At 51.5% G+C, this 18,468-nt stretch overlaps 1 protein-coding gene across 3 annotated transcripts in view; it reads right to left on the bottom strand.

The window, feature by feature from the left end:
- Positions 1–9,220: 9,220 nt before the first annotated feature.
- PDE2A (phosphodiesterase 2A) overlaps positions 9,221–18,468 on the bottom strand; it is a 68,775-nt gene continuing 59,527 nt past the window's right edge. For all 3 annotated transcript variants that reach the window (XM_049890088.1, XM_049890089.1, XM_049890090.1), the window contains 14 exons: positions 18,270–18,447; positions 17,779–17,891; positions 16,758–16,835; positions 15,682–15,804; positions 14,731–14,801; positions 14,315–14,437; positions 13,875–13,962; positions 13,361–13,408; positions 12,249–12,323; positions 12,003–12,102; positions 11,645–11,757; positions 11,263–11,301; positions 11,013–11,119; positions 9,221–10,671 (listed from right to left, as the gene is read on the bottom strand). In XM_049890088.1, the coding sequence (XP_049746045.1) occupies positions 10,461–10,671; positions 11,013–11,119; positions 11,263–11,301; positions 11,645–11,757; positions 12,003–12,102; positions 12,249–12,323; positions 13,361–13,408; positions 13,875–13,962; positions 14,315–14,437; positions 14,731–14,801; positions 15,682–15,804; positions 16,758–16,835; positions 17,779–17,891; positions 18,270–18,447 (1,467 nt within the window). In that variant the 3' untranslated portion in view covers positions 9,221–10,460. The remainder of the gene's footprint in view (positions 10,672–11,012; positions 11,120–11,262; positions 11,302–11,644; positions 11,758–12,002; positions 12,103–12,248; positions 12,324–13,360; positions 13,409–13,874; positions 13,963–14,314; positions 14,438–14,730; positions 14,802–15,681; positions 15,805–16,757; positions 16,836–17,778; positions 17,892–18,269; positions 18,448–18,468) is intronic.

The raw sequence follows: 18,468 nt of genomic DNA, 5'->3' as shown, positions 1-18,468 counted from the left end.
TAGAGGATGACAAGTCAGATACATGATTCAGAGAGAGCTTTGCCAGAGCATTCATATATATTGGATGTAGGCCACACCTCCAAGGAAACTGATTGGCTTTCATCTGATTGGCTGCTCACATCAGATCACTAAAAGAAGAATGATTACATAATATTAGCCAAATCACTCAGAATCATGGCCTAGCCAAGTTGACACATAACCTTAACCATCACAGTCTACCACTTGTCAACTTGGCACCTGTACACATCTCCTTAAACCATACATACTCTCTAAATAAAGACAATTAAAAAGTCACACTTGCATCTAACTTGATATAACTAACACATGTACCACCGAAAATGCACTAGCCCCATTTACATTTTATATTTTATAATAAATAATGGAATAAGGGAGGAAAGAAAACAAAGATATTTGATCCACACACACATACATGTATAACAAAACAAGGAAGAAATACTAAAAATAATTACAGTCCTCATTCAGCAACCGGTCATGTGGTCTTAGCTGATATTTAGAACTACCTTCTTCTACCACTCTTTCCATATTCCCTTTGCCCTCAGCAAGCACCTTAGCTGGTCGTGGTTTTTTGCCTGGTAGGATGACCCAACCCTTCTTTCTTGAAGGGTCTAGGCCATTAGTAGTCATGCTGGAATTGTGTTGTTGTAGTCTTCCATTGACTTTAATCACAGGGCATGGTAGTAATAAGAGATGTCCTAAGGAATCTCCTGTATCGCAGACATACCCTTCTTTGCCCCCATTACGTAACATCAATTTGATTTTCTCTTGGTAATCAGGATCAATCATACTAGCCGGTACAGTAGCACCGTTCTTCGACTGTTGATCCAGGGTCATGAGGAGCCCAAAGTGGCTGGTGGCATTCTTAACTTTCATTTCAATGAAATCAGGGTTGTGTCTCCTGGTGGGAGCATTCCTCCCTTTGGAACTAAGACCTCTAGATTTGCAGAGAATAGGGTTGTGGGGACAGGAAGCAAAAATTTTGTGAATGGATCACTAGGGGTAATAATGAGTGGTGCCACTTCCATTCCTACCCCTTGACTCCTGGACTTATGAGTTCTGGCTATGGGAGAAACAGCACTATAGATTGGACACTGGTTTAAAGCATACACAGCTTCCTCGAGAACATTGTTCCATCCCTGCAAGGTGTTACTATCTAGTTGGTGCCACAATCATGTCTTTAGAAGGCCATTCCCTTGTGCTATCAAGCCATCTGCTTCAGGACGATAGGGAACATGGTAAGACCAGTGAATTCCATGAGCATGGGCCCATTGCTGCACTTTATTTGCTGTGAAGTGAGTCCCTTGATCTGAGGCAATGCTGTGCAGGCTACCATGACAGTGGATAAGATATTCTGTAAGTCCATGGATGGTAGTTTTGGAAGAAGCATTGCATGCAGGGAAGGCAAATTCACATCCAGAGTAAGTGTCTATTCCAGTAAGAGCAAAATGCTGCCCTTTCCATGATGGAAGTGGTCCAATGCAATCAGCCTGCCACCAGGTAGCTGGCTGAATATTCCATTGGTGATATTTGAAAATTGATTTAATAATGATATAAGGTAAATTCCATTATTTTTCTCTGTCTTACTTTTCTATGCTTCGCTCATCGTGAATTTTGTCTTGTGTCCCCAAACCTGCCTGTGCCCTGAAAGTCAGTTTGTTTTGATTGATTCTCAGTGCTGGTCATGCAAGCATGATTCACTGCGAACATGATTTCCTTTGATCAGAGTCCTGGCTGTTCATCATGCAAGCATGGTTTTACTGAAAGACTATTTTCTTCAGTTGAATGAAGTAACTCTTGCATGACCATAGTTACCACTAAGATACTCCTCAAGATATGCAGGCCAAACCCAACACTCCTCAACAGATAAAATCACTCAGATTGGATTTATAATAATAATGACTAACATTTCATATAAGCATTCAATGAATTTTTGCTGAGTTTCTACACTGTATTAAGCTCTGTGTTGGGCACTGAGGATAGGGAGAACAGACTTAGTCTCTCCCCTCAATGAGCTCACATTTTATTGGGGGAAACAGGCAATTACAAACAATGGGATCGGTGATTTGAAAGCACTGTGTCAGTCAGCGTTCTTAGTTGTATACGTCAGAATCCACACAGGTTTAAGCATAAAAAAAAGTAGAAAATAAAGCTTAGTACTACACAGCCTAAGACAACAGAGCCAGGGACAATCTGATCAGCCAAAATATCCAACCACATCATGGGAATTTTCTAGTGGAAACATCATCACCTTGTCTCCCCTTGCTTAATACCTAGGTAAAGCACTGAATATTAGAAACACCTCCATGTGTGCCCATAGAACATCCAGACACCTTCACCACAGCTACTTACTAGATGATCCTATCAACCTGCATAGAATCATCAGAGTCCGTTATGTACTTCCACCTCCACAGCCCACTCTTACAGAATGGAGAATAATGCTCCATCCCTGTGAGGGCTGGATATCTACATAAATTATTTGGAGCTCCTCTGCATGAGAGATTTATCTATTAGCCAATATTTATTTATGTATTCAATCATTTATTTTTATCAATGTGGAGTCATGAATATTTATTTTATACTTTGATTTAAAATTCAATACTACTTTTGTATTTTTTTTCCTCAGATTGTTCTAGCTTTGGCCACTGGGAGCTCTTTCAGTAGACTCCTGTGCCTCTCTGACAACCTTCCATTATTTTAGAATGTTTTTGTTTTTTTTATTTGTTGATTTGTTTGTTTTTGAGAACTTTCTTATTTTCTAGTAGCACTACAAGATGCTCCAGGCTCATCTTGTATATCTCCTGTCCCAGTCCTAGAATCAGCCATTTTTCCAAGGAGCCCTGGTTCCTGTTATTGGAGAATAGTATTAGAAAAAAAGATCTGGGGCCTAGGTATGCTTGTTGCTACTGAGGTCTCATTGATTCTAGGCCCCCAGAGGTGCAATGAATTACTTAATACGGCCCTTCTAGCCACGGTCTTGAGATTCCCACAACATGATTGGTCGGACTATGCAAATAAAGTGCTTGTGGCCCACCAAGGGGATTGGACAGCTTGCTAATAATGTAAATAAGGTGCATGGAACCCATGTAGGGAATTGGTCAGTTTTGCCATCCCACTAGATTTAAAATAAGCGAATCCCAGAGGCTGGGGGAGGGGAGCTCACTACCACCAAGAAGGGCCAGGATAGGAGCATGTCCTTTGGACCTGAGGTCCCTGCACTGAGAAGCTCCTAGACTCAGGAGACAGAGAGAGCTGTAACATCAGAGAAGGCTCAAGACAGCAAGAAGTGGCTGCAAGTGCAGCAGAGAAATGGCAGCAGCAGCAGAACCAGGAGACAGCACAGGAGACGGTGGGCTTTCCAACCCATGGAGAGAGGAAGCTACAGTGGGTATGCAGATCCATAGAGTGAAAGAGCTGAGCTCCTTCAGGCTCGAGGCATACTGGTGGAGTGGAGTGCTCCAGGCACTTATTGGTGGAGCTAAAGAGCTTTGCAACACTTGCTGGAGCAGGGTAGAAGCTGGGCCAAGGGGCCAATGGGCTAAGACCTGAGGGAGGCATGTCTGAGAAGAAGCTGTCCTAATCGAAGAACTGCATCCTGAGTCCTTCCTCATCCTGAACTGTAAACTGTTACTTCCCTAATAAACTCCATAACTGTACGTATGGTCTGTGAGTTCTGTGTGACCATTGCAGCGAATTATTAAACCCAGCAGAGAAGTAGAGAGTGCCGTGGGAGGGACAACTGGTGTCAGAATTGGTAAAAAAGATTGGAGGGTGGAGGTATGTTTGACCTCCACCTCATAGGAATCAGCTTTGGGCTGATGTAGATCTTGATTATCCTCCCCCCTTGCCAGCTTGACAGCCACGGATTTTGTGAAGTCTGATGCCATCACACCCTTTTCACACCCTCTCAGCTGACAGAGCAAGAAAACATGTATTTATTCTAGCCTATGCACACCAAAACTCATTGCCGTTGAGTCGATTTCAACTAATAGCAGCCCTATAGGACAGAGTAGAACTGCACCACAGGGTTTCCAAGGAGCGGCTGGTGGATTTGAACTACCGACCTTTTGGTTAACAGCCATAGCTCTTAACCATTCTTAACCACTGTGCCTCCACAGCTCTGTAAATATGCATATCTACAAATATTTCTACATTTAAGCACCTGTATGTATAGGGTCGCTATGAGTTGGAATCCACTCGACGGCAGTGGGTTTGGTTTTGGCTTATGTACATTAAGCTAATCCTGAGTTCATAGTGATGTCTCCAACTCTAATCCATTATCACATGGATCATTCTAGCCTCCTACCCTTGCTTATCTGTAAATTCCCACTCCAACAGTGAGAAACCTGGCTCCCACTATCCACTATCCATTTACTTTATTGTTCAAATCCTTTATACATGTATAGCAGTATCAGAATTGTTAACCTGTACCCCCATGAGAAACATCTTTATCAACTATAGTACAGTGCTTACATACTATTTCTTATGCCTTTAGCTTTACAGACTGTGACCTTTTGAAGTTACTTAGGTCAGCACCTTTCCCTCTATGCCCTCCAGCGAGGTTGTTTCACGCATTTGTAATAATACAGTTGGATTGTCACATTGTACATTCTGTCCTAGGATCTCCCAAAGTCCTAAACGATTTTTTTTATTTGCATACATTAAGGTTCACTCTTTATATTATGAAGTTCTATAGGTTTTGACAGATGTATAGTATCATGTGTCCACCACTACACACAGAATGTACAGTGTCATACAGAATAATTTCACTGCTGTAAAAGTCCCTGTGCTTGAGCTCACGAGTAAGGGTGCTATAGACATTTGTGTGCAAATTTTTGTGTGGACTTAAGTTGAGTAAATACCTAGGAGCTTCAATTGCTGGATTGTATAGTAAGACTCTGTTTAGCTTTATAAGAAACTGCCAAACGGTCTTCCAAAGTGGCTGTACCATTTTGCATCCCAGCCAGCAATGAATGAGAGTTTTTCTTACTCCGTACCCTGGTCAGCAATTGTTATTATCAGTTCTTTGGATTTTAGCCAGTTTTTTTTTAAGAGCTAGGCTGCTAACCAAAAGGTCAGCAGTTTGAATTCACCAGGTGCTCCTTGGAAACTCTATGGGGCAGGTCTACTCTGCCCTATAGGGTCGCTATGAGTCAGAATCGACTCAATGGCAACGGGTTTTTATAGGATCCCTATGATTTGGAGTCAACTTGGCAGCAACGGGTAATAGATGTGTATGTTTTGTTTTTGTTAAACAGCTATAGTTCACCAAGTATTTAAAAAAAAAAAAAAAAAATTCCGAGTATTTGCCCACCATTATTTCCCATAACTCTTGCAACATTCCTGGGTTAGTTTACCTTTGTGGAGGGGTACTTCCTCCAAGAAAGTTTTCAATGTCTATTTTATTTGGCAAATTTCCTGAGGCCTTGGATGCCTGAGAGTATTTTTATTATGCTCTCATTTGAATAATAATTTGGCTGAAAATAAATTCTTCCCCAGCTTTTCCCCACCTCGTCCTCTGCCCCTCCCCCTCACTTCCTCCCCCATCCCAATTCTCCCCTTTTTCCCTAGGTGCTGTCCAGAGTCTGGTCTGGCGGCAGTAGCTGCCTTGATCCCCACTGGGGGTCCAGCTCCTGCCCAGAGCAAGCCTCTAACCCCTCACCTCCTCGGAGACCACAGCCGAGGTTGTGAAAACAGCATTTCCCCACCATCCTCTCTCAGCACACCCCTATCCCGTTCTACCATCTCTTGCCCCCTTTGGCTCACTTCCTCTCCTCACACCCAGCCCCCACAACCATCTCTAGGAGTCTGAGCCCTGGGATGCTCCGCTACTAGAGTGCAAGAGCACCCTGAGACCTTCCGCGTAGCCCCCTGCCCCTCCCACCTCGCAGCCTGCTCTCCTGGTCAATCTGCAATGCCCTCACTTCCTATCCCAACCCTCCCCACACAAACTTCAAGACCCGCCTGAGGCCCAGCCTCCTCCAGCAAGCCCCCTTGAGGCTCCTGGGGTAGGCTCGATCCCCGCTCTGTCCCACTTCATCAGCATATGACCCAGCCCCTCAGTGCTGTCTTGTTACTTCACATGCAGAGAAGGGTGTGGGGGAGACAGCAGCTCTGCCCTTATCTGATCTCAAGGCTGGTCCTGCCTTCCCAGGGATCCTTCTGCAGAGGGAGACCACTCAGCAGGCGGAAAGAACTCATGGAGAACTGATGGGCCTCGGTCCTGTTCAGAGAGCAGCTAAAAGAGCTCGAGGCCCCCAAGAGACATTTCCCGTTTTCCCTGTGGGTATCTGTGAATTCATGTAGAGCGTGTCTGTATATAAGAGAGAATGAATGTGCGAGTCTGTGTGCGCATGTGTCTGTGAGGGAATGCCTGTTTGTGAGTGGATGGGAGTGAGTTTTGCACCCACAACACACCCCCCCACAAACACTTGTATGACCTCTGGGAAGGTGAGGCCACAAGGTTGGGCGCCACCTGGTGGTCATAGCGTGTACTACAAGCCACTGACCCAGCCTCCAGTCTCCCACCAACACACCCAACACAGATCTGATCTTAGCTCCTTCTCTGGGATCTCAACCCACAAGCTCACCACCTCTACCCCCAAGGAAAGCCTGTCTGAAACTGTAGACGGAGACCCTGTCGTTTTGAGTCTCCTCCTATCCCAGAGATAGAGCCCTTGATGGGGAGTCAGTCAGGCCAGCTTGCGTGCCAACAGTGGCAGATTACTTAACCCCGCTGAACCTCGGGTTACTTAGCTACAGAATGAGAATAATCATATCTACTCCGCAGAATCATTATGAGGCTGCTTATATGAAATGTAAAATGAAACCATTAAGTTGGGAGGGCAGGGCAGCTACAGGAAGACAGTGGGGCTAAGCCGTGTTCTGTGACCTGGTGAGGGCTGCTCAAAGGCTCTGTGCAGGGGCAGAGTCCTCTTCCCATCCCTCTTCCCATTCCTCCTTCCATCCATCCTCTCATTTCTCGTTCCATCCCTCCTTCTACTTCTCCTTCCATCCCTCCTCCTATCCCTCTTCTATCCCTTCTCCCTTCCCCTATCCGATTCCTCCTCCCATCTCTCCTTCCGTCCCCCCTCCCACTCCTCCTCCCTTGGCAAGCCCATACATCCACCCTGCCCATCCTCCCAGAGGCTTCACCCAATACCACGTTGCAGGTGAGGGTGGTGATGAGCAGCTGCCGAAGGCCGGGCTGTCCACGGGGTCACATGGACCCCACCTCCCAGTCTCCCTCTGCACTTCCCATCCAATTGGTCACCAACTTCTGCCAGTCCAGCACCTCCTGAATTCCTCCCGCATCCAACCAGGCAGACAGCATCACCACTAGAATGGCCCCTGCCCAACCTCCCCCTGAAATCATTTCTCCCCTCCAGTAGGATCTTTCTAAGATGAATGTCTGAGTCACTCCCCTACTCTCTACTACCTACAGAATAAAGTCGAACACCTCAGCCTGGCATTCCAGGCCCTCCATGACCTGGCCTATTCAACGTTGCTGGCCTTATTGTCCCTACATCTCTGCACTCCCCCACATACTAGTCACTCTCCCTCTCTGCCTTTGTCCACATAATTTCTTCTACCAGGAACGCCTGTCCCTGTTGCCTGCAGGAAAACGCCTGCTCATCTTTCAAAACTTCATTGTGTGTCTCCTCAGAGTTATGATCCTACTTGGGGCCCCATGGCCAGGTACCCCACTGGGTTATCACGGGCTGCATCTGAGTCTGGATCTGTCTCCCCAGGAACAAGCTGTTAGACCCTCCAGGCCAGAGACAAAGGCTCATTAGCTCTGGGCCTCAGCACAGGGTACTGAACGCACAAGGAGATGTTTGTGGACTGTTCACTTAATTTGCTGACAAGGAGAGATGTGTCACAGCATGGGCCTCAAAAGGGATTAAATGTCCTCTGGAGAAGACTGTTGACAAACAGCATATAGAGGACAAGGCCCCTGGGATTTGCACTCCAGGTTGTTTTCCCTTTGCCCAAAGGATTGTGTAAGAGGGACACACGCTCACATATATATTCAGGGTTGGGGGTCAAAGGCAGAGGGACAGCCACATCAACCCACACCTGACACTGGTGTTAGCCAGGCATCATTAGAATAACCATCTCCTGTCAGCCTTGGGCCATGACCTGACCATCACTCCCACCCACGGGCCGGCTGGCCTGGTCAGGATCCTGTGCTGTGAGATGACAGACAGACTGCGGGAGCCCAAAGCAGGGGCTGGGCACGGGAGGGGCCTGGAACACCATGCTCCCAAGGGAAGGCTAGAACCTCTGAGACTATTCAGCCCAGAGGAGCAGATTCCTAACCATGACAGGCTGTGAGAGGCTGTGGGGCAGGGTGAGCAGACATGCTTCGCAGTCCCAAAGGCAAGGCCAGCACCCGGTGGCGTTGGGGTGGTCTCTATAAACGGCCCTGTTCGTGTCCTCCCTATCCTCCCTTCCTCATTTCTCCCAGGAAAAGCAGGCCATGGTCCTCCAGAGAAAGGAGGCTCCAGTGCCCTGCCCTTAACATACCAACCTTTATTGACCCAGAAGAAATGAGCAGGTAGGGGAGATGGAGGGATGTAGGCAAAGGAGGGGGATGGGGCCTGGAGACTTCGCCAGGCAGAGCCTCCTCATGCCCCCGAGCCTGGAGTCTGCCCCACTCTGTGCAGAGGCAAAGACTCACAGCTGGAAGAGCCGGGTACTAACTCCACAGACACACCGCAGGGCTGGATTGGACATGCAGGGGTGTCCCCTTTGAAAGGATTTAGAGAACCTGGGACGTGGAAACTCACGGAGACACAGACAGGCATTCCTTTGGCTAGAAGGAGTTCAGAGGCCCAGGCCTTGGCTGTGTGGGCACTCATGACCAAGACAGGCCAGCAGTCAGGGGGTCTAGGTGGAGCCCCAGAGCCACCTCCTCCAGGCAGCCTCCCCATTTGCTTCAGCTTCTCGGTTCTGTTTCCAGTCTGCAATCTCTGCCAGCCAGGGTGTCCTCTCATTGCTCCATGCCCACGTCTCCTCATCTTCCATCTACCCCCCCCCACCATCTGGCACAGGGCTGGCACACGGAGTAGGTCTATAAGCTCCCCCAGAAGCGGGCTCCAGTAGCTAGAGAGTTCTGAAGGGCCTTTGCCTCCCTCAATCCTGCCGCCCCTCCCCCCACATTCACAAAGTCTTTGAACAGCCCCATGGGGGACGGTTGATAGAAAGAAATAGATTTATTCTCATGTACAAAGCGGTCAGCCCACGGGACCATATACAACAGTTGCACAGAGTCCTAGAAAAACGCATCTCTCTAAAGGCAACTCAGAGTAGGTAAGGCAGGTGGCCCCCCTCCCCCCACCCCACAACACATACAGAACAAAACAAAGTCGAGAGAAGCCAGTGGCTGGCTGACCCAAGAGTCTGGCCGACCCAAGAGTCCGGCCCTTTGGGGGTCTCCTGAGCCCCGGGCACAGATGGATATGGCCTTAAGGAGGAGAGACACCCTGCCAGGGTTGAGCCAGGTCCCTCTCTGGCTGTGGAAGTGGGGGAGGGGCTCAGGTCAAGGGGGCACAGTCAGGGGGCCACTGAAGGACTTGGATTAGCTCTCTGTGCCCTAGGGTGGCAGGTACAGGCCATGGCCTCTCCTTGAACTCCTCAGAGCTATGGAGCCTTTGATCTAAAAGGGATCTTAGAGAATGGATTGTCTTACCCTCCCGTTTTGCCCAGAGATGGGGAGGGACTTGCCCAGAGTCACACAGCCGGGAGGAAGCACTGCTGACTCAAACCAGGGCCTGTCTCCCAGCCCAGGGAACCTTCCTGTTCATCATGCCCATCCTGCTCTCTTCCTGAGCCCCCTCTCCCCAGAGTCTGAGCTGCCACTCTGGCAGCTTCGACCTGGGGCCCCTGCATCTATCCCCCCAGGCCCCAGACATAAATATGGCGGCAGCAGTCCTCAGGGGCACCTTTGGCCCCATGGCTATTTCCAGTGCTCCTGCAGAGCTAATGACCATTGCTAAGCCCCTGCCCTCTGCTCACTCAGATGCTCCACCTTCCCCTTCTATGAGGACCCTTGAGACCTCGGGTATATCCCCCGGGGGAGAAGGGCACAAGTCTAGTGGGGTAGGAGTGGGGCACAGGAGGAACAATCAAGGCTGCTTTAGAGGAGGAGTGGGTTGGGGAGGACTTGCCAAGGTGTTGTCAGAGGTGTAGAGCAGGGACCACTACTCATTGGTCACCCCAATGCCCTTGAGGACAACTTACAAACTCTTGGTGAGGCTGAAAGCCTTGCTCCTTTCTACAGATGAGAAAGCTGAGGCCCGGGAAAGGCAGGACTTGCCCAGGATCACATGGGAAGTCCTAGTCTAGGACCCAGGACTTCTGGCTCTGGTCCCCAATGCTCTGGCCAGGCCAGTGGAGGGTTGTAGGAGAAGGCCTGGATGGGGAAGGGTCCTGGGAGGGGCTCACTCAGCGTCAAGGCTGCAGCAGCCATTGACAGGGCCCCCAGCACCATCCATCTTGGGCACCTCGTACTCCTCATCCAGAAAGTCCAGTGAGTTGTTGCTTGGGAGGCCTCGGATGGTGAACTTGTGGGACACCTTGGTCCAGTGCTCACGGTTTGAGGCCACACGCTCATACAGCTCTGCCGCCTTGGGGAACAGGTCCTGCAGAAGCCTGGGGGTGCATGAGGGCAGGGTTCAGAGATCAAAAGTCAACCCAGGGCAGCATGAAAGATTGGGACTGGCCCACAGGTAGAACATCCACCAGAGTGTGAGGCACAGGACTAGACAGTCAAGGAGAGCAGGAAGTCTCTTTCCATGTGAGACAAAGAATGAAGACAAGGCCCCATTTATGGCAAAGTAGGAGACAGTTGTGCTGAGGCAGGGAGTAGATCAGATAGACCTGGGCCCAGCCAAGCCCTGTACCTGTGTTACTGTGATGTCCACAGGACTGCCCTGTCTACCTGGCCCTGGCCCACCCCGCTACTCCGTACAGTGTCCTGGCAGTTCACTCACTTGTAGATGGGCATTGCTATGTGCTCCATGAAGCTGATCTGCAGCTCAGGGATGTAGGCCTTCTCCCGGTCCATCATCTCCATCGGCCTGTTGCCCATGGCCTTCTCCTGTGGGCACAATGTCACCAGCCATCACGCCTGGCCCTCTTGTTCCTTCATCAGGTACCAGGGTCAGAATAACCTAGCCCCTCCCGGGCCCAGGCCAAGAAACCTCCCCCAACCTGGACACCCTGAGGTTCCTCCAGACATACCAAGTCTCCCTGGGAGAAGAACTCTTTGTAGATCAGCTCCTGAAAGGCCAACACTCTCATCACATCCTGTGAGTGCGATCCACCCACCCAGCCTCCACTGATAGCCCATTCCCAAGAGGACAAACTGAGGCCCAATGATTCTGGGACCTGAGCTGTGTCCCTCAGTCCCATCTCAGGCCCTGCCCTCATCATTTCTGGTCTGGCATTGGGATAGCCCCCAGTTAATGGGGAGGGGTGGCTGTGCCCCTCTCTGAGTCACTCCTCTGTAGCCCTCAGTTGGTCAGAGTTTTGTCTCAAAGAGGGGGTGTTCAGGCTGAAGGGGCCATTCAGTGCTGGGCACAGTGTGCAGCCTGTGCCTTCCCCCAGGAGGGGCAGCACTTACTGCAATCTTTCTTGTGGTCTTCCAGCCCTTGGTCTGGTCAGAGAGGTCACAGGAGGTCATAAGGAGGCAGAGGAGGAGGCTGTGGTGCTGTTTGTTGGTTCGGTCATAGCCCACTGTTGAGGGGAGGATGGAGTGAGGAATAGGGGTCCAGCCTCCTTCACCCCTCTCTCTAAGGACAAGGACTCCAGGGCCCACCCCAAAATGGTCCAGGGAATTAGGTGCCCTTGATGGGAGCCAAGTGGACGGTGCCAGGTCTGCCTGATGGGGCCCTGCAGCCAAGGAGCGGGTTGATTCTGGAGGCGAATCCCCCTCTTGGCGTCCCTTCCCAGCCCTGAGCTGCGGGGCTAAAGGCAGGCACCTTCAGCCATCTTCTGGAGATCCTTGAAGATACGGAGGTGGTGTGCCAAGTCTGTGGCCAAGATGATGTCCCGCATCAGGTCCAGCATGCGCTGATAGTCCTGGGTCAGGGTGGGTGGGGCAGGGGCATCATGGCTTGCCCGACACTCCCACCCTCTCACCACCCCTGAGGAACCTCAACTCCTCAGCTCCTGTTTCCAGCTAGCTCCCGGCTCCCACCCTCTCATCCCACCCTCCGCCCCATCACCTTCCGGGAGAAGTGGTCGAAGATGTTGCAACCGTGGGTGTTGAGAATGGCGATGGCCTGAGCGAAGTGGTGCCTCTGCGGGAAGAGGAGTGATGGGGGCCGAGCAGCGAAGGGGGAACTTCCCCCTGAACTGAGCCCAGAGAGGGAGCAGGGCCCAGGCCAGCCCCAACCCCCAAGGTCAGCAGAGCAGCAGAAACAGGGGACTTGAAGACCCACTCCCCTTTCTGAGCTCTGTCTCCACCTTTTGTGTGAACCCAGGCAAGTTGGGACCCACTCTTAGCCTTAGATTCCATAGCCGTCACATGGAGAGGCTGACAAGGTAAGCGCTGAGGGCCTCTCAAGCTGGAAAAATTCTGAAATGATCCCTTGGAGTCCTAGACACTAATTCATGCAGCAAACATTTGTTTGCTGACAAGGAAAGGCAGTGATGAGGACAGGGCAAAGCCCCTGTCTCCTGACGCTAAAGGGCTGTCACTCGGAGAAGAAGCAGGCTTATCCCAGGGCCCAGACGGCACAACAGGGCTGCCCCCAGCTTCCCAGGAGAGTGAGCGAGCACCTTGTCGCTGGGGGTCCAGGTAAGGGCAGCCTCTGGAGGGGTGCGGTGGGAGGTAGCGTGGGCAAGGTGACTTTGGAGGGCCAGAGTTGGAGATGTGGCTTCTGCTCCGTACAAAGCCCAGTGTCGAGCGCAGGAATCTCAGAGATGTCTGAGACCTCACCCCTGCCCACAGAGTCCTTATCTGGGGGTGGCAGACCCCAACCAAACAATCTAAGGCAAAGCTGAGTGTGATCAGAGTGGAGCCCATCCCAGGCTTGGGGGTAGGGGGTTGCACAGGGTGTTTTCAGAAGCTAAAGAGAAGCGTGCCAAACAGAGGTCTTCTCTTCTCAAGGTGGGGCTCAGGCAGAACCTGCAGCCCTAACCACACCCCCTTCCACACCTGTACCCCTCCAAGTCCTCCCCAGGAAATGGAGCCAAACATGCTGTGGGTGTGGCTGCGGCTGCAGCTCTCACAGCCCTTCTGGTGAGCATGGTTTGGGACAGGGAGGAGCTGGGTCAAGGCACTGGCTGAAAGGGGATAACAGGGGCTAGGGGGTTGGGCAGAATGGCAGTATACCTCCATGACAGAGCCCTCGGAGCTGTAGAGTGCAGCCAGCACAGATTTCTGGAAAAGTCCAGGAAAACTCCTGTCACTGCTCATATCCAGATCCCAGTGCTCGCCATATTAGGCTGAGCTTGGCCTTATCTTCCCCGCTGCTCTCCAAAAACCAAGACAAACCAGTTACTGTCGAGTCAATTCTGACTCATGGCAACCCCAGGTGTTGCAGAGTAGAACTGCTCCAGAGGGTTTTCAAGGCTGTGACATTTTGGAAGCAAATCACCAGGCCTTTCTTCCTAGGCATGTCTGGGTGGGTTCAAACTACCAACCTTTCAGTTAGTAGTTGAACATTTAACCAACCAATTGCACCACTCGCCCCTACCTCAGAGCCCAGGGGAAACCCTGGGAGAGCCTCCTCCTGTATCTAAAACTGGCGCCTGGTTCACCAGCTCCCACCTCTCCTTGGGCTGGGAGGGGTAAGAACTCCGGAGACCCTGGGAGGGTGCTCATCTTGAGGAGCACAGGGTCTCACCGAGGCCACCTGGAAGGAGTTGTTGGTGCCTCTGTGGTCCAGGTCATGACACATGCAGGAAATAAACAAGGCGAAGATCTCAATGTCCCTGGTTGAGATGCGGATGGAGAAGAGAGAGGTCAGCACACAGCTCCCTCCCCGGAACCCCCAGAGCAGGAGAGAGACTCCTAGGAGCTGCCCAGGTAGGGGGTCAGGACGCCTGGGTCCCCTACCAAGAAAAAAGCACTGGCTTTGGGTTCTGGCAGCCTGGGTTCACTTTAGACTCATCAATGCCTGGCTATGTGACTGTGGATGATGGGGCACTGCACCCTCATTTGCCTGTTAAGAGGATCACACAAGGGTGGGGCACATAAAGGGTTTGGCACATAGGGGGTACTTCCCTGCCCCAGGGAAGGGGCTCCAAGTGGCTGCCAGATGGGGGTACGGGTGCAACCACTCACTCGAGGTAGTTTGCCAGCTCCAGGTTCTTGTAGAGTAGGTAACAGAAGTGGGAGACAGAAAAGGCGTGCATCCAGTTGTGGTAGGGGGGGTCCCGGTAGCCTTTCTTCACCATCAAACAGAACCTGGGGAAGGGGACAGGGCAGCAGAAGGGCCTCAGCCCTCCTCCTCCAGAAAGCCCTTCAAGGTCTGCCCTGCCCCCTTCCTTTCTCACGTTCCCCCCCAGACTGCGGTCACAGTGTCTGGAAATCATCTCTCATTCAGTCTTCCCCACCCCCACAGGACTGGGTCTCTCCCAGTCATCCTCAGAGAGATCCCTCCCCAGAACCTTGAGGGCAATGGACGGGAGAGTCGAGGACAGAAGGAGGCAGAAACTGAGTCTGTCTGCTACAGAGAGAGGGGTGCTGGGAGCACATACCGGGCCAGTGTTGGGCAGTCGATTTTGTAGTTATTGATGAAATTCATGTCCTGCAGCATGCTCAGGATAGCCTGCAGAAGACGGAAGGGGGGCAGTCAGAGAGATGGTCAAGCACCAAGATACAGCCCCTCAATGGATACTTGGTGATGGCTGCACCACACGATTAATGTAATTGTGTGGTGCAACCATCACGATTAATGTAACCCTGTCACTGAATTGTCCATGTAAAACACGTTGAACTGGCAAATGTTGTGTTATTTATATTTTTACCACAACAAAAAAAAATTTAAACAAAAAAATTGGTTATGGAACTTTTGGTTATAAAACAGATCCCTGAGTTCCAAACCTGAATCCCTGAATCTAAAACACTGAGGGTTGGAGGAAAGGGGTGCAATGTAAAAAAAAAAAAAAAAAAAAAGATTGTGCCCCTGGTGATTCTACTTGCACTAAAATGTGAGGATTTATGATTAAAATAACAACATGGTTAGCATTAAAAAAAAAAAAAAAAAGTTGGAGCCCCTGTTTCAAGCCCTCTGTGAAGTCCCACACACAAAATCTTAGAGTCTTTAGAGACTTAGATGAAAACTACAGAACCACAAAAGAATAGTGCCAAGCATTCTCAGAGCCATGAACTATCAGAAATATGCAATCTAAGAACTAAGGAGGTTTGGGATCAAACCACACAAAATCTTAGAAAAACCGGGAGGGAGGTGCAAACCCTGTGGAGACAGGCCCTGGGTGCTCAAGAGCAGGCCTCGGCGGTCATACAGGCTAGCCCCTGACCCTGGGGCAGGCCCATGGCCCATGATGGCAGGCCCCACACCTACTTCATCTCTGAGGAAGATCCCATAGCCTTCCTCAATGATTCTGCCTTACCACGAAGTTCTTAGGCACATCTACCTGGCTGCACACCCTCCACCTGCCCAGTCAAGCAGGGGAGGACCAGCTCACCATGGACGTGTCATCCTCGGGCAGAGATCGAGGGGTGTAGGTGAAACTCGCAAAGTTGGAGTCAATGGCAGCCACAGGCTGGATCCCGTTATACAGAAGTTTGGTGTACTCGTCATCAGAGACCTAGAGGGGCCCAGCAAGGGCATCAGAAGCTCACCCTCACCCATCCAGTGTCTCACTCTCAAATTCCCACCACGGGAGTAAGACTCCTTACCCAGAATGCACCACAACTGGGTCATCTGCTCCACACTTGTCACTGGGCAGATCACCCTACCCTCACCCTCACAGTCTTGCAGCCACTGCTATGCCTCCCTGCCTGTGGCCATCCTCATCTGTAACAGCCTGTCCTTGGCAAAGATACAGAACACCCCTTCATGACACCCCCAAACCATGGCAGCCTTTCCTAAACACTAATTCAAGTGTTCTTTTTTTTTTTTTTGCAGGGAGGTGGGGTGCTTTCCCAGTGTCTAAGCTCAATCCTTCTGACCTCAGCTTTGATCTTATCCACAAAGTCAGGGACCCTTTGTCTTGGGCATGAGTGCAAGGAAATTTCCAAACGAACAGTGGTGGCCACCACATATTCTGAACTAAAACCTGGGACAGCTTTTCCAACACAGGGGCTGGGAATGGGATGGGATAACAGCACTTAGGGCTTCCCAGAGTTGCTTCATCACCGTGTTTGAGGGAAGCTATGGGGAAGGGCCCAGGGTGGGCTTCCTAGCCTTCAGTAATTCCCAAGATGGGAATTACTCCCTGGACATGGGGAATACCTGGCTGAACCAATGTTCCTGGGCTGGCCCCTGCTGGCTGCTTCCAGCCTTGGAGCTAAACTCTGAAACTTCTTGGAAGAAGTATCTATAAGCAGTGGGGTAGGGGAAGGGTGGCCCTGAGGAGTGACCAGGAGAGCAGGAGGCCAGTATCCTCTGGGTCTCTCTTCACATCTTCAGGAGAGGGCAATCAGAAAGCCCAGCCTCTTCCTGAGTCTCTGAGGATTTGGAGAGGCAGGGTAAGAGCGTAGAGAAGCAGCTGGCCCTGGAACCCTGAGAAGAAAGACAGAAGCGCTACACAGCCCTCACCTTCATGTGGTACATCATCATCTCGTTGGCCAGGTGGCTGCGATACTGGGCCTCGTTGACTTTTTTGTACAGGAGGGACTGAGGTGGGAAAGAAGGAAAGATGGGGCTCAAGAAAGTTGGCGGTGAAATCTCAGAAATGCCCAGCACTGGTACAAAGAGATCAGATAGAAATCCCCTTGCTGTCCACCTCTGGCGCCAGGCTGAGCCTTTGAGCTCCAGCTCAGAGCTGGAACCCCTTCCCCCGTGTTCGTCAGGCCCCACCTCCCTCCTCCTCCCCAGGCCCTCTTAGCATTTGATCTGCCACTTAGCACCACACCCTCCTTCCTGTCCCAGTCTTCATGATGGAGCCTGGAGTCCATGGCAAGGAAAGAGAACAAAGGAGGGGGAATAGGGTCAAGGACCTAGGAGCCAGATACCCAGGTCAGAGCTGCCAGCAGGTCTGGACAATGAGTCCCAGTGTTTCCCAAAAAGAAGCTGACTAGGGGCTTGGGTTGAGGTTGCTTTCAGAAAAAAACCAGTTACCCTTGAGTCTATTCCTACTCATGGCAACCCTATGTGTGTCAGAGTAGAACTGTGCTCCTTAGGGTTTTCAATGGCTGACTTTTTGGAAGTAGATTGCCAGGCCTTTCTTCCCAGGTGTCTCTGGATGGACTGACCCTCTAACCTTTCTGTTAGAAGCCAAGTATGTTAACTATTTGCCCCACTCGTGGACTCTGCTTTCAGAGAAGGGGTAAATAATGACAAGTAAGATTTCAAAGCATTCTTTAGCTTCCTTTCTCTGACTCTCACGGCCCTGGGAGACTGATTGATTGAGCAGGGCGGAAATAGTACTCCCAATTTACAGATGGGAAACCGAGCCCAGAGATGGCCAGCAAGTACTGAAGGTTGCACAGCATCCCAGCATCAGGGCTCTGAGTCCCAGCCCAGGGCTAAACCCATCTGGGAACAGAGCAAGGAGATTCGGTGGGGCAAGGTGGAGAAAGACCCCTGCACCAGCCCGCCCCCGTCGTCCCCCGCTCACGTGGGCGATGCTGATGCCACAATAGATGGAGAAGGCTGTCGCCAGGTCCTCGTCGAACTTGCTGAACCAAGGTCCATTGATCTTGTTCACCAGCTCGGCCACGCCGATGACCTCTAGGGGGCAGGAGAGGGGCTAGGACCGGCTGGTGGAAGGGTCTGGCATGGACCTGCCCTCCTATGGTGTCTTGAGGATTTGTCTCATGCGTAGGAAACTCCGCCCCTTCTGCTATAGGTCGCTACTGGTGGTGGGGAAAGGTTGCCAACCCTTTGCTCAGCTCCGCCCCATCCTCTCAGGCCCCGCCCCGCCCCATCCTCTCAGGCCCCGCCCCGCCCTTCCTTTCAGGCCCCGCCCCGCCCCGTCCTGCTCAGGCCCCCAACTCCGCTTGGTCCCGCCCCGGTCTTGCCCCACCCCGCCAGGCCCCGGCCTGACCCCACCCAGGACTGTCTCCGCTCCTGCCCCGCGCCTCGCCCGCGGCCACCGCGAGCCCGCACCCTGGTTCTCATTCTTGATGGGAAAGCAGAGGATGTTGCGCGTGCGGAAGCCAGTGCTGTCGTCCACGCCGCGGTAGAAAAGCGGGTGCGCGTACGCGTCCGGGATGTTCAGGATCTGGCCAGTGGTCGCCACGTGGCCCGCGATGCCCTGGTCGGCCGGGATGCGGATCTCGTAGCTCTGCCGGGTCAGGGATCGAGT

This window comes from Elephas maximus, chromosome 7, assembly GCF_024166365.1.
Source record: "Elephas maximus indicus isolate mEleMax1 chromosome 7, mEleMax1 primary haplotype, whole genome shotgun sequence".
Classification (NCBI taxonomy): Eukaryota; Metazoa; Chordata; class Mammalia; order Proboscidea; family Elephantidae; genus Elephas; species Elephas maximus.
The sequence above is the reverse complement of the archived record's forward strand: the minus strand, read 5'-3'. Positions and strand labels throughout refer to the sequence as shown.